Source organism: Microtus ochrogaster, chromosome X, assembly GCF_000317375.1.
Source record: "Microtus ochrogaster isolate Prairie Vole_2 chromosome X, MicOch1.0, whole genome shotgun sequence".
Classification (NCBI taxonomy): Eukaryota; Metazoa; Chordata; class Mammalia; order Rodentia; family Cricetidae; genus Microtus; species Microtus ochrogaster.
Genome location: NC_022026.1, coordinates 28,456,636 through 28,472,812, shown reverse-complemented (window position 1 = coordinate 28,472,812; position 16,177 = coordinate 28,456,636). Strand labels below are relative to the sequence as shown.

Below are 16,177 nucleotides of genomic sequence, written 5' to 3'. Positions count from 1 at the left end.
CATTCACTGTCTGTAACTCCAGAATCCAACATCTTCACACAGATATACATGCAGGCAAAACACAAATGTACATTTAAAAAAAACAACTAAAAACTCTTCAGAGTATTTTTCAAATGTGCAGAGCTGTTCTGAAGCTCTGTAAAGTAATAAACAGGGTTTAGAACAAAGTGGGAATGACTTCAGAATGGGCCTTAACAGAGGGTATTCCTGAGTTTGGACATTTAGCTACATCTCTGTGACTTCTCAGCCGTGTTGAACAGTAACTGGATGAAGAGTTAGAGAGTAGAAAAATAGGTGAATACTGGATCAGGCATACTCAGATAGGACATCAGTGTGCTGAGATGTCACCAGGGGTGTAGAAAGAGTACCTATTTAAAATCCTGTAGCCCCAGCATTAAGGAGGCTGAGGCAGAAGGATCTCATTTTCCTGGCTACTCTGCATCATTAATTTAATGAACTGCTGTCACTTGAAGGAAAGTAAAACGGGGCAGGGATGCTGCTTACTGGTAGAGAACTTGCATAGCGTTTGCAGGTCCCTGAATTCCAACCCACACAGGAAAACTTCCAAAGAAATCTTTCTGAACTCTAATATCCTTGTGAAAATATTTTACTTCCTTCTGGTATTTTGCAATAAAGACAGAAAGGAAGAAAACAAATGTGGCAGAGAGATTGTATGATTACTGTGTTAATCTGTGTTATCAACTACTGCAAAGTTCTGTGACCATATATGGTCCATCCATCCTCCTACTTTCTCTCCCTCCCTCTCCTTCCTTCGGATTACATTTACTGTAATTACCGCGTGTCCAACCCAGAGATCAACATTGGATAGTATTCTTCCTATTAGCAGGAGACATAAAAATGATTCTTTGAATAACATAACAGAAGGAAGCACAGGATTCAGTGGAAAGGTTGGGGGTTACCTTATGCCCCAGGAATTCTTTGTCCAATTTAGGGAAATAACTAAATAGTAAAAATACAATGAGTTTCTTAGTTGTTTTTCCGATTGCTCTGATAAAACACCATGACCAAGGCAAAATTGAACTTGTACTGAACCTGGAGCTACTGATTGGCTAGACTGTCTGGCCAGTGAGTTCCAATGATCTGCTTGCCCCTGCCTTACAGCATTGGGGTTACAGATGTTTAGTGCCATGCACAGGTTTTTTATGGATTCTGGAGAATCTGAACTCTGGTCCTCATTTTTGCAAAGCAAGCACTTCATCCACTGAGCCATCTAGCCAGCCCTGAGAACATCAACTATTGATGATTCTTCTGTTTATGGTACTAACCATGGGGAAATCAGTCTAAACCAGCTATTAAAGGACTGGTTTCTCATTTTAATTTACTGTGTTCAGCAATCAACTAATTATTTTTGACAGGTTGTATAACCAGAAGAATGCCATTAACCAAAGTTATAATTCCCCTTTGTGTTTGTGTTTGTGTGTGTGTGTTGATCACACACAGATGATAAAATCAATTAGGCTTACAGAGTTTCATAACATATATAAAAGATAGTTTTCAGTTTTGAAACTCTGATTTGTGAGTTACCATCTGTCTTGGACCTAGGAAAAGGGATTCAATTCTTAAGTTTTTTTTTTTTCAGAACAGCTTGTAATAGGAACTGTTAGTATATTAATTGCTTATTGAATTATGATAGGGTTTAATCTTTTAATTTACAGGCAATTTGGAGCTTATTGTGGTGACAGCTGCTTATATTTTGATACTTTGTAGCATTTAGCTATTTCATCATAAGGCTTATCCCCTACCCCATAATTTACAACATACTCTGAGTAGTCATTTGCTTCCCCCTCAGCTTCCTTCAAAGAGTTTTGTGCTTTTCCACCACATTTTTCCTTTTTTAAAAGATTTTTTATCTTTATTTGATGTATATGAGTGTTTGCCTGCATGTGTGTATAGGTGTCACATGCATATGCAGTACCAGAGGAAGCCAATATTCTCAGGAAATAGAGTTACAGATAATTGGAGCTGCCATGTGGGTGTTGTGAATTGACCTCAGTCCTCTGCAAGTGAGCAGAGTACTCTTTAATTGCTGAGCCATCTCTCCAGTCCCTCTTTCCCACTGTATTTATTTGTTTTTATTTTATAAGCATATTTGTGCCTCGTTCAATGTGGTTTAGTGCCTTTTAATTTCCATTCAGAGATGTTTGTAGGTGAATTTTTATTTTCTTAGATTCTTATGATTTCTTTCTTTTTTAATATTGGAACGAAACTTGGAGGTCTGTGAACTTGACTGTCAAATCTCTTTCATTTCCTTCTTTTAAACAGCAGAACTATAAACATAACTTTGTAGAACTGATTTGTTTGAGTTTCCTGAAAACAGTTTATGATGGGTAATAAGCAGCACCCTCCCTCACAGCTTCACTGGTGGCTTTGAGTTAAACAAACCTGCACCTTTCAACTATTGCTCAAGATGATCAAGTAAGAATTTGAGAGGCAGGAATTTAATTTCCTTGGTTCTTGCATTTTCCAATGGTTTTGGGTAGTTTGAACTCCAGGAGCTGGGTTCATTTATAACTAAAGAAATTTTACAAGGCTAGGAGTACATCTTGCCAGGCAATTATTGGTTAGCTGATTTGTGTTCCTAGTTACTGAAAAATAACAAATAAATAAGTTTTTAAAAATTTTTATGTGTATGTGTGAATTTCTGCATGTATGTATGTATGTGTACCACATTCATGTGTCATGCTTATAGAGGCCAGAGAGTATTGGATCTCCTGGAACAGGAGTTACAGTTATGAGCCAGCTCACCATATGGAATTTGGGGATTGTATCTGGGTCTTCTGCAGAAGCAACCAATATTCCTCACTACTGAGCCCTCTTTCCAGCCCCTTAAAGAAAATGTTGGTACGATATACAGTATGATGTTTTCATGAACTAGGAGCCTAGCTTCTTTGGAATTACTTCAGGATCCTGCAAAATGGCTCAGAGGGTTAATGTACCCAGCAGCAAGCTTGTTAACTAGCCTCAGTTGGATACCAGGGATACACATGGTGGAAGGAGAGACCTGACTTTGGAAAGTTGTCTTCTGGGGGCCTCAAGTGCACACACAGATAGGTACTAAGTAAATTAGTAAACAAGTAGGTAAAAATAGAGAAGTAAATTCAGGCAAAGCCCCTTTGAAATGGCAGTTTGTAAAAAAACATCACTCGAAAGGTTGAAATGGAGCTGGGGTATGATTGAACTCTTGCCTGACTCCTGAAAGGCTCTAGGTTTTACCCCTAGCACCGAGGGAAATAAAAGAATAAAGACATTTATTAGTTGATAGTGCCTTTGCTTTTAGAGGAGCCAAAGATACAATATGAGCAGGCATGCCAATGCACCAACAAACATGCTAGACTTACTCTAAATGTTATGCATGTCTTTACCTGAGGGTGTGCACAGTTTGCATAAACTACTGTCATAAAACTAAGGTGCTTCCTTGGACATTATTATTAAGTGAAAGAAAGCAGCACCAGCAGAATCTGTGCTAGTAGTGATTTTTATCATGTCAGAATTGCTACATGTATAATAATTTCTGACCAGCTATTTTAATCCCTGTTCCATTTTGTATTCTATAAATTTAGAACCTGTATCTTAATATAAAAGGTGAAGACAAAAGTGAATGAATAAAATGTAAAATTTGACTTAGGATGAGAAGGATCCGTAAAGGGACAGTAGGAGTGAGAAGGGCATGGATTCATGGATTTTTATGACAATTTTTTCTCAAGTATTTCTGTTTCTCTGCAGGGTGGTCCTGGTCTTTGTGGGTACCTCTCAAGGTCCATGATTGGATGCTGGGTGGCCTATTGCTTCAGAGATCTACATATGCACTCACTGTGACGGTAAGCCCCTCCTTCATGGGGTCCCTCTGTTTTGTGCCTGCCATCCATTCTGCAAAGCTTGGTACTTGATTTCAAATTATATTTTAGGAAGAAGTTGCAGGTCTTTCTGCTGAAATTGAAGGGGGGGGGGAAGGATAGAAGGAAGGAAGGAATATCAGTAACCTACTATGGTTTCCATGGTTACTTTTCACCTTTTATGACTGTCTAAAAGTTTTGGATCTTGGCTGAGTTAAAATAAGCTTCTCCAAGTGTCACTATAAGGAAACAACACCTTCAATAATCAGTCTTTCTTGTTAATATCATGCAATAGCTACATGTAAGCTGCAACTTTTATTGGGATGGGGCACAGGAGTATAGCTTTTATTTGGATCCCACATGTGAATGTTCTGCTTCATTAGTTTGTGAATATGATTTCTATCTGTCTACAGATTGACTTGCTGGCTGACTTTGAAATTTTGTAGTAAGTCATACAGATTACTCTGCATAAATCTAGTCAGACCAGAATTTACCCGAGAGCAGACAGTGGTGTCCGCACCAACTGATCAAGTTAAATGCACATCCAAAATAAAACTGATGTTGTAAAGTTTTTACCTTGGAGTTAGAGTGCACTTCAACTGTAGAACATTTGCTTACCATGCATGAAGCCCTGGGTTTCATCCCTAGCACTGTAGTGAAATAAGCAAGTAAACAAACAAATAAATAAATGATTGTTCCTTTTATTTTGGAGTTTTATTTACATATTTTTATATGTTCAGCTTCCTTTTTAATACCTTTTAAAGTAACTGATTCACTTTAAAACCCCACAAAGCTTTCCTAATTTTAAACACAAGATGACCCCTTACAAGCATAAGGACCTGGATTCAGAACCCATCCATGTAAGAGTCACATGAGGCAGTTGTGTGTGTAATTCCACATGAGCTTGACCTCTGACCTACATATGCTCATGCATATCCACATGTGCACCATACACACCCATGCACTAAGTAGACTTTTGGAAAATATTACAATGTCATTTTCAGAAGTTAAAACAGAACTAGTGAAAATGGGTTTAACTTTTAATAAAACAAGATACATAATATTTCAGGCAGTTTTAGATTTCCTTTTCTGTTTATTAGTTGATGGGCATCTTTTGTCTGTTCTAGAAAATGAGGTCCTGAACACTTGAATGCAAGTGTTTGTATGGACATGCTTTGTTTCTTTGGTGTATTTATTTCAGGGTAGGGTTTCTGAACCATATGATAGTTTCTAGATCTGGAATAGTGGAGAATTATTAATTTTTTTAAGTGACTGTTGTGTCCATCAATATTTGGAGCTTAAAAAATTAATCTATTATGCGTGGGGATGTTTTGCCTGCATGTATGTTTGTATAACACATCTGTTCCTGGAGCCCACTAGAAGAGGACATCAGGGCCCCTAGAACTAGAGTTAGAGATCGTGAGCCGCCATGGGGGTGCTGGGAATAGAACCTGAGTCCTGATAGAGCAGCCAGTCCTCTTAACTGTTGAACCACCTCTTCAGCCCCCTGTTTTGGGAACTTTTGGACTGTATTTTGATTAGTCAAGGAAAACATGGGGAAGGGGAACTATTCTGCCTCAGTGTTTTGATTAGGTGTTGGATTGAGTATGTAGTGATCAGCATCCCTTGTTCATAGTCCTTTCTTGGACCTCTTGTTAAAATAGTTGGGTGTGTTTGTGAGGTTTGTCCACTTAGAGATGTCACTGTAAACATCATTAGGCAGGATGGGCCAAAGCAGTTGTTTTCTGTAGTAAAAATGGAAAAACCTGCCTAGGAAAGACCAAGAGAGATTGGGTGGGTGGGGTTATTGTTTTAGTCTGTGTTTTGTTAGTCAAAGGAAATTGAGGCTGGCTACTTACTAAAATAGAGAGGTTTGTTTAGCTCACAGTTCTGGAATCTTAAAGTTCAAAACAGTATAGGTCTGGCTCATGCAGGGTCCCCTGTAGCTGTATTAACCTCATGGTCATCGTATCACACTGGTAGGAATGCATGCAAGAGGGGATTACATCACAAAACCAGGAGACAGAGGAGGGGAGGGACCAGTCTGTGACCTCAAGAGGGCTTGCCTCTTATATGTTTACTACCACACTGCTTCCAGCATCTGAATCCTTGGGGGCACACTCAAACCATTGTATTCAGTCCATAGTGGTCAGCAAGCATCTTCTAATGGTTTATGTTTTATGGGCCAAGTGATATGTTGAAGCCATTTGAACTTGCTGAAGGTCAATAAGCTTGTATATATAGACTCTGGCAATGGTTGCTAACTTTAAGGTAGAAGAACACAGTGGTTTCCCAATTGTTTAAGCTGTAGCCCTTTGAGTTGGAGCTAAAATCTCCACTGTCAGGGAAATGCTCCACAAAGGCCCTTGATGGGAATAACTTACAACAAAGAAGGTGCTGCCTTCTGCTATCAGGACTGAGATTGAGGAACCCTGCTCACTGCCACTGCTGCCTTTTTATTTTATTTTGCATTTCAGATATTATCAGTCTTGGGGCTGGGGAGATGGCTCAGATGGTAAAGTGCCTGTCAGGTAAGCATAAGGACCTAATAACACCCAAGTCGAAATTGGGTGCAGTAAATACTGACTCCAGTGGTTTGAATGTGTCCCAAGGGTTTAGGTGCTGGCAGCAGTGTGTGGTAGTATATATTTAAGAGGCAAGGCCTACCAAAGTCACAGACTGGCCCCTCCTCTCCCCTCCTCTGTCTCCTAATCTTGTGGTGGTCCTGTGTGCCCTCTTGTAAACCTAGTTCTGAGCCAGGGGAGGGACTGGTAGATTCCCAGAGGCCCACTGGCCAGCCAGTCTACCCCAAATGCCAACCTCCAGGTTCAGTAAGATACCCAGTGGCAAAAATTAAGGCAGAAAACAATAGAAATTGACATCCATTCTCTATGTCTGGCTTCTGAATTTGCACATATGTGCATGTGCACCCCTATATCTCATATGTGCCTAGACACATACTCCACACAAATACCACACAAAGTATTACCAGTCTTGAACCAGGTATGGTGATATATTCCTTTAATCTGAGGACTCGGGAAGCTGAGGTAGGAAAATTGTGTATATAACAACCTGGTGTATATAACAGGACCCTGTCTCAAAAAAAAACAAACAAGCAATAAAACAAAACCACAAAAATGTTATCAGTCTTTTGCCTGTGGAATTTAAACTGGTAAACACTTAATCACCAAATGTAATTGCCTGTGAATGCAGGTAGAGAGAAGAGGCTCTTCAGATATTGTGATGTGAATGCCCCAACAAGTTTGTGTATTTGAATACTTGGTCCCCAGATAGTGAGTGGTATGGTTTTGAGAGGTTGTGGCCACTTTGGGAAGTGAGGCTTAGGTAGAGGGAGGTAGGTCACTGGGGCCAAGCCTCAACAATTATAGCTGAGCCTGATTCCCAGACAGGCTTATGTCTGTCTGTTGGTATCTTCCAAGCCTCCTGATTTGCCAGTCGTGGGGGACAGAAATCTGTGTTTAGAAGAGAAGATTTTAAGAAAATCTTGCTGCTTGACTTGTGCACATCCTCCACTAGTGTGAAGTGGACTTCCTTAGCAGATGTCTGCTCTTACCAGGTAAACGTGTCCAAGAATGTTGCCTTCTGGGTCTGCCTCCTTGCATGCCTTTTGTGTAACATTAGCATCTGTCATGGGTGTGTACATGGGGTCTAGAAGAAAATCTTGGGAGGGCAAATTTTAATTAACGTAAATAAGGCAGCCAGGCACAATACAACCTTCTTGGCATGCCTTTTGGTGAGGATAATCTTATGTGAAAAGCAGAGTTCTTTTTCTAATAGAAGACTCCCTTCTTCTCCTTTCTCAATCCTATACTTAATCTTTGCTGGATTTTAATTGTATTTTAATAAATATAAAACAGTTCATGTTTGTAATAGAAAATGGAAAATACAAAAAGCACCACACAGTGATGTAAATTAATGTAACTATCCCTAGAGCTAGTTATGAATGAAGATGAGAGTATAAACACACAAAGCAAAGCAAAATGTAGTACCATGCACACACCTCCTTTTTTTGTTGATTGACCGATTTGTGTGGGGGTGGGGTGGGGTATAAAGGTGTGCACCCATGACTGGGAGTGTGCTTGTTCTTGATACAAGCAGGCTCTCTCAGAGGCCAGAGGTATATGTCAGGTGCTGCTTTCCCCACTGAGCCACCTCCCTAACCCACACCTACTACTTTTTTTTCCTGCACAACACTAGCACAGGCAATTTCTCCTAAATATTGTTTTAATGACAGCATTTTATTCCACTGTGCTATTTCTTCCCAACCTTTCCTCGTTTGCAAATCTTCCACATTTGGGATCAAACTATAAAATGAATATGGCCACCTTTTTGGTTTTATCTCCTCCCCTTATCCCATTTTTAATCTGATGTACAAACAAAGAAACATCTACCTTAGAACAGGAAAGACAAAGAGGACTCAAGGATCATTGTATTAGTTCATTTTTGTGGCCATAAGAAAATTCTGAAAGCCAGCTCCCTATAATTAAGAGTTTTGTCTTGAAATACTACCGATTATGGAATGCACATGAATTTAACTTAGAGACTAAAGATGTTATGGAGAAAGAAGCCAGGGAGGTAAGAGCTGCTGAGACTAATACAGCAGAGAGAAGTACCCTTATGAAAAGTTATTTAGTATCCATACATGCATGTAATGCATTTGGAGCCTGTCCTTGCTGGAAGGGGTACTTTGAGACCATTTTCATCCACTGGTTGGCTATCTTGGGTCCTCGTGGAAACAGGACCCCTAAGTCTGAGTCTCAGTACTTGTTCCTTTGTACTGCAGGTTCTTTTAGCATAAAGAACAGCAGGCTAATAGCAGGAACAAGACACTTTCTTACCTCCCTGAGAAACACAGACAGTTTGTCATGGCCATAAAAGTTCTCTGCATCATGAGACAAACTGTGAAAGGAGAATTTTTGCCATAGAATGACATATCAGATGTATCACCCATGCTAAAATTTGAGCACTTTGCACCATCTTCTCCACTGCAAAACAAGGTTGCCCTCTGGTGGCAAGTAATGAATTTACAGCAGCACCATCTCTCTGGGATAGGGAAGTCTCCAGTTTCCATTTTTAAAGATATTACATAGCAATTTAGAGCTTGTTGATTTTGCGCAATCGTCTTGTTTCCCAACGATTAATAGCTATCAAATTCTGTTAAGCACACCTGAAAACTGATAATAAATAAATCACTTAACGGTCTGTGGATACTAAATCTTGACCTGTTTTGTGAAGGAACAGAAACTTCTGCAACCTTAAAGTCTTGAAAAGAAGACAGACAAACAAAAACAGTAGGTATAATGTTCTCTTAATTTCTTGAAGTCTTTAACACCAAATTACTATTTCTGTTGATACTTCTCTCTAGTGCAGGAGGTTCAGAGATGCCATCAACCTTAATGCCATTTTCTTTTTTCTTTTGTTTTGCAGGACAGGAAAGGGGGGAGAGGGGATTGATAAGTTGTGGATTCAACTACAAATGGAATTTTTTTATTTCCTTTCCTGTACAATTCCAACTCCAAAGACATCACATCAACTACTTGAAGGTGTCTCTATTGAAAACTAGTTCAGGCGAGAAAATAAACTCAAATGAAACACTCTTGTCTTCCTCATTCTGTTTGAGGCTGGGCATATATCTATGAACATAGCAAATGTTCTCTTTTGTTCATAACTAGGAGGGTTGCAGAAAGTTTCCTGGAGCCTATCAGAGCTCCAGGCTGAAGTGGGTGCCATCCTACTAACTAGTCAAATCTTAAAGGAGAGCTGGGTTTCCACTTGCAAGTGACCGGATACCAGATGGCCAGCATGGGTTTCTGCACTGCTGCTTCCTTTGCTGGGCTTTGTCAGCCTCTCCTTTCCTGAGTGACAATCAGTGATGTGAACTGTTACTAGGAAACAGGGCCTGAGTCTACGTGATGACTGTGGTATGTTTTCCTGACTCATTCACGAGGCCCCTTTGAGTAATTTTAGCAACATTTTCAGAGCTGTCAGATAAGAATACTGGCTAACTTAATGAAATATCTGTCATAGCCCCTATTCCCAAGACTCAGAGAATGTTGCCGAAGAAGAAGTGCAAAGACTGTAAGTGCCAGTGGTTGGGGGACTACTGCAAAATAGTATCTTCTTGACACAACCATTGAACTCACAAATTCACAATAGTTGTTGCCTGTGCAAGATCAAGCCAGTCACCATTCCAGCATGGGTAGGAGAGAGACTCACAAGCTTCCCCCACCCAGCCGAGGAGCTATTGATAGCGCTACTAGATGAGGAATAATCAGTTCTATTTAAGGATGGTTTGTTCACGCTCCAGTGGATGGCCCCGTACCAATGCATAGATGGACAGCATTAATTGTATGAACTCTGGTATAAAAAGAGGACATGGGGCTCAGCAGCCCCTAACTGCCTATAACTTGAGTCTCTCGACATCAGATGCCCCCTTCTGTCCTCTGAAGACACTGACATGCAATATACCCTATGCATATTTTTAATTGAAAAAAAAAAGAGGATATGGGGCCTGGAGAGTTAAGAGCACTTGTTGCTCTTGCAAAGGACCCAGATTCTGTTCCCAGCATCCACATGGCTGCTCACAAGTATGTAATTGTAGTTCCAGAGGCTATGACACTTCATCTGGACTCTTTGGATACTGCATACACCTGGTACACATACCTGTATGCAGGCAGAAACACTCATACACCTAAAATAAAAATAAGTATTCTTTAAAAATACAAAGGGGAAATGAGGTTGGGATTCCCTGGAGTTGGAGTTACAGGAAGTTGTGAGCCGCCTCGCATGGGTGCTAGCACAAGCAGTGTGTACTCTTAACCACTGAACTAACTCTCCAGCACCATATTACCTGTTTTTATTACGTTCCACAAATGTATAGGTAGCCTGGAGAAAAATACTGAAAACTATAGTTTACTTGTTTTGGTAAAAACCCATTTTCCAAATTGTTTTCTTTCTGTCATTCTAATAACTCCATGTGACCTCTGCACTTCCACTACCTTGTCATAACAAATTGTTGATAAAAAATCAGAGGTTTGCAGCTTTGTGAGAGGTAGAGAAACCCTGAGACTGTATGCCTGTCATTGCAGCTTAGACTGTTATCATTATGATAATACTCAGCCTCACCAAGGGTCTGCTGGGCTGCTCAGGCCCTAGTGTTTTCCTGTACACATTATTGAATTGTCTAATTTTCTTAAGTTACATTTTTGTGAGGTTACACTGAATTTATAGGTATTTACTGAGTCTCTATTTCTTCCCCCTAAGGCATCAAGTAGAAATCTCAGGTCAAATTTTTGTGGCAGTGCTTGCACAAATACATTACTATCAGCTAAGGAAAAATAAGCATTTTTTAAGATATATTTTCATTAGTTCTTTGACAATTTCATACATGCATACAATGCATTTTCTTATTAATTAATCATTCTTAATAGACTGATGCAGCAGAGTCTATTTTCATAGGATTCTCTCTGTTCCTCATGGTCCCTGCACTGCACCTCTTCACCTGGAGCCCTGACACAGAAATGATGTCAAGGTGCCATGTGTAAGCTACTCAGTCCCACACACCTATTCACCTTCCTTGGAGCTGCTCATGCCCTGTAGGTAGAGTAACCTTTAGGTGTATGGTACCGACCCCTTTAAAATACCTCAGGGGAAGACACTGTGATGCACTATTGCCCCAGGACCACATCAACATTCTCCCAAGGAAGATTTGACATCCCTACTCTGTCTGCTCAGGTGTGTTCTGTTTGGGCAAGTGCTTAGTGCCTGACCCAGCCACATCTGCCCATGTCTGGTCAGGATTCCATATGTGCAGGGTTCCATTACTAAGCACATTCTTAATTATAATGCCCTGCAGTTTCACTAAATACAAAGTCAGCTGATTGTGTGCTCTCTTGACCCTGAATCTGGCTTCCTTAGTATGGTTTATATCTTAGTCTATCCGGACCTAAAATTTATACCAACTTTTCTCTTTGGGGAAAAACATTTTTTTCTGGGGTATGTTTAACACACATACGTAATACACACACACTCCTAATTACATTTTTTGTTTCTATGGTTAAATACCTACCAGCTTAAGAGAGAAAGGGTTTATTTGGCTTATAATTTTGTGATACAGTCCAACACTGAGAAGTCAAGACAGGAACTTGAAGCAGCTAGTCCACAGGAAGAGCAAAGCGAATTTGAATGTGAGCACGTGCTCAGGTTGCTTTTTCTTTATTCCTACACTCAGGACCCAGCCCCACCTGGGTACCACTCACAGTGAGCTGGGATTTCCCTTATAAATTAACACAATAAAGAGACTCCTTCACAGACAGCCATAAGCTAGGCTGATCTAGATAGTCTATTATTGAGACTCTCCTCCCAAGCCACTTTAGATTGTGTCAAGTTGACAATTAAAATCAACTGTCACATATATGCACATATGAATACATTTATATTCTATAATATGATGGTAATTGGTCAACCTATAATATGTATGTGATGTTTTAATATATGATAGTAAATGCAAATGCAGTTTAGTATTGTTATCTTGGCCAACCTATAATATGTATGTGATGTTGTAATATATGATAGTAAATGGAAATGCAGTTTAGTATTGTTATCTGTGTCTAACATATTTGTATGTAGTTATTCTGTGTGCACGTGTTTTGGTGGAGATCAACCAGGGCCATAGGTAGGATAGGCCCTGAGCTACAATGAAATTTTTAGATAATCATACAATTACAAAATATAATGTAAATCAGTCATTAATTTCCATCATGTGTACAAAAGTATGAACATTATTTAAAAATCATAGGGGTGTAGTTCAGTAGTAGAGCATTTGCCTAACATACTCAAGGCCCTGGACCTATCTGTAGCACTCCCCAACACACAAACACACACATACATATATTCAGAAGATAAATACACACAGTATATTCAAAACAGTATTTCTGGTGTTTCTCTAACAGAGGGTGGCTCCCACTTGATAGAGACGAAGACCTCATCGCCGCAAGGTGAGGCTAAGATGAGCATTACCAGCGACGAGGTGAACTTTCTGGTATATCGCTACCTCCAGGAATCAGGTAACAGCTTGTTTTTTCTGAAGGAAGTTCATTGGGCAGAATGGTTAACCACCAGTGCAAACCAGGCTATAGGATCATCAAAAATAACTAAGGACCCCCTTTATAAGAGTATTAGGGATGAAAGAGTGGTTTGGGGGGCACTTCATTACTGGATTGGAATGTGGGAGAATCATCTTTCTCCTCATGATAGAGGTAAATCAAATTGAAGTTAGTATCAAGAGCAGTTGAGCCAGGCCTGATGACAAATGTGCCTTTAATCCTTGCACTTGGGAAATAAAGACAGATGGATCTCTGAGTTCAAGGCCAGCCCAGTCAACATAATGAGTGAGATATGGTCAAAATGTTGCTTCATGGTATATAGTTAGAAGACTAGGCCAAGTGGTAGTGGTGCATGCCTTTAATTGCAGCACTCTGGAGGGAGAGCAGGTGGATCTCTGTAAGTTTGAGGCCAACCTGGTCTACATATTGTGTTGCAGGACAGTTAAGGCTGATGCACAAAGAAACCCAGTCTCACAAAACAAAATAAAAAGACTAGACACATAAGTCTCCTATTGACAAAATAGGCCATGTGGGTAGTAGCAGCAGATGTGCTCAGAGAGAGCCTCATGTGGTACAAAATTCTGTTTTGTCATGGTCAATGTGATTTCTGTAATGAGAGATTGTAGTTCTCAAGTAAATTATTTTTTAATTCTAACAACTTTGAGATATTTAAGACCTACAAAACAATACTAATGGAAACCCATTCTGATATCTAGCCTGCAGCTTAAGCAACAAGCCACTGGGGGCAAATAGGTAACCCCCAATGTTCACTTCCTAATAGAGAAGAGAAGTCTCTGGTGAAGTTGTTGGCAAGTGACTCCTGAGGGCTGTGTGGGGAGTCAGTTCCATGTCTCTCCTTACTTTGATGGCCTGTTGGCAATCTTTAGCATCCTTTCGTTTAAAGCTGCATTATCTTGGTCCTGATGTCTCAATGTATCCACATTTCCTTTTGCAAAGAAAAAGTCATGTTGGTTCAGATCACTGGTTCTCAGGCTGTGGGTCATGACCCCAAGTAGCCCTTTTACAGTGGTCGCCTACCTAAGACTATCAGAAAACAGATATTTAGCCGGGCGGTGGTGGCGCACGCCTTTAATCCCAGCACTCAGGAGGCAGAGGCAGGCGGATCTCTGTGAGTTCGAGACCAGCCTGGTCTACAAGAGCTAGTTCCAGGACAGGCTCCAAAACCACAGAGAAACCCTGTCTCGAAAAACCAAAAAAAAAAAAAAAAAAAACCCAGATATTTACATTATGATTCATAACAGTGGCAAAATTACAGTTATGAAATACCAATGGGATAATTTTATGGTTGGGGGATCACCACAGCATTAGGAACTATATTTCTATTTGTTTGTTTATTTATTTTGGTTTTTCCCTGTAACAGTCTTAGCTGTCCTGGAACTAGCTCTTATAGACCAGGCTAGCCTCGAACTCACAGAGATCTGCCTGCCTCTGCCTCCAAATCCTGGGATTAAAGGAGTACGCCAACACCGCCCAGTGAGGAACTGTATTAAAGGGTCACAGCATTAGCAAGGTTGAGAACCACTACTCTAGGGTCTCAGCACACTTGTGTTTAATAAATTATACCCACAATGAACCTATTTTCAAATGGTCACACTCTTGAGATATATTGTGTTCCCACCTTCCAGAGTTACACGTGTAGTTAGATTTCTTTTATACCTCAAGGAAAGCAAATTAAAGGGGAAGTGGTTTCTCTGTCTTCAGAATCCTTAGTCCATTTTTGCTTTGGTTCGGGTGCTTTTAGGACTGTTGGTGGGAGAACATCGTGATGGCAGTATATGGCATGGCAAAGTAGCTTACCTCATGATGACCAGGAAGCAAAGAGAAAAAAATGGGAAGGATAGGGGAGTCACTAGTGCCCCCTTTAAATGTCACACCTGATGACCTGATTTCTCCCACTTCTTAAAGGCCCCATCACTACCCAATTGTGCCACTGGTTGTCACTCTAACCTTTAGCATATGAGCCTTTGGGTACACATCACAGCTAAACTACAGTACCCTTCTCAGTTATATAGTTAATTTCCCTTAAACCTATCTTAAGTTGAAAATGCAAGTCAGAGTACATTTAAGGGCTGAAGAGATGGTCCAGTAGGTAAAGTGCTTGCTTTGCAAGGGTGTGGATCTGTGTTCCTTTCCCCAACACCCATGTAATAGCCAAGCTTTGCCATCAAAGGCTAGTTTTACTCACACATCAGCACCATTCTTCCTTTCTCCTGCATTTCCTATTCCCCCTGCCTGCTCAACCCTCATTCAGAAGCTGAGCTTCCATTCTGCAGCCCCTTAGTGCACACAGTTCCATGTTCACATCTCCAGCCCACACCCCTCTCCCTACTTTACTCTCACCTACCTCTGCTTCCCTCTTACTGCAGGATTTTCCCACTCAGCCTTCACGTTTGGGATTGAAAGCCACATTAGCCAGTCCAACATCAATGGGACACTAGTGCCGCCGGCTGCCCTCATCTCCATTCTTCAGAAGGGACTGCAGTATGTGGAGGCGGAGATCAGTATCAATGAGGTAGGTTCATTCCTGAGAATGTGGCAGAGTTCCAGGACCCCCCACCCCCACCCCCCAGCAGATCTCTGGAGAATGAATGTATGGTTCTACTACATGGGTCTGGCATGCATTCTAAGGTACCTGGGGAAAAGTGGAGGCTACAGACAGGCCACTGCACCATCAGCAAGGTTTGGGTGCCCCCTTGTGTAGGTTTGCAGAATCACAAGGTGTTGACTAATGAAAACAATCAATTCATTCTTTTATCTACTTTGGCCCAGCATATGCATGGGCAGGCAAGCTCTCTTTCTGATTTTCCAGGGCACACTTGTAGTGATAGGAGCGGCGGGGCTGCATCCCCAGCACCCCAGCCGCTTGGCTAGCTTATGCCCCCAAATAATTACACGAACACTGTATTCTTTTAAACACTGCTTGGCCCATTAGCTCTAGCCCTTACCGGCTAATTCTGATATCCCGATCAACCCATTTCTAATAATCTGTGAGCACCAGTCTTACCAGGAAGATTCTAGCCTATGTCCATCCTGGGTCGGAGCTTCATCGCGTGTGTCTGCCCGGGAGCGGGCAGCATGGCGTCTCTGACCTCACTTCCTCTTCCTCCCAGCATTCTGTTCTGTTTACTCCTCCCACCTATGTTTTAACCTATCAGGGCAAGCAGCTTCTTTATTTAA

At 40.9% G+C, this 16,177-nt stretch overlaps 1 protein-coding gene across 8 annotated transcripts in view; it reads left to right on the top strand.

Annotated features, from left to right (window-relative positions):
- Positions 1–16,177, top strand: part of Tbl1x (transducin beta like 1 X-linked) — a 184,464-nt gene that overhangs the window by 145,757 nt on the left and 22,530 nt on the right. For 4 of the 8 annotated variants that reach the window (XM_026784719.1, XM_026784721.1, XM_026784718.1 and 1 more), the window contains 5 exons: positions 3,745–3,839; positions 7,295–7,431; positions 9,111–9,166; positions 12,827–12,940; positions 15,367–15,512. In XM_026784719.1, the coding sequence (XP_026640520.1) occupies positions 7,415–7,431; positions 9,111–9,166; positions 12,827–12,940; positions 15,367–15,512 (333 nt within the window). In that variant the 5' untranslated portion in view covers positions 3,745–3,839; positions 7,295–7,414. Of the gene's footprint in view, positions 1–3,744; positions 3,840–6,363; positions 6,386–7,264; positions 7,432–9,110; positions 9,167–12,826; positions 12,941–15,366; positions 15,513–16,177 lie in introns of those variants that run through there. The other 4 variants (XM_026784722.1, XM_005358650.3, XM_026784723.1 and 1 more) reach the window with 4 other exon arrangements.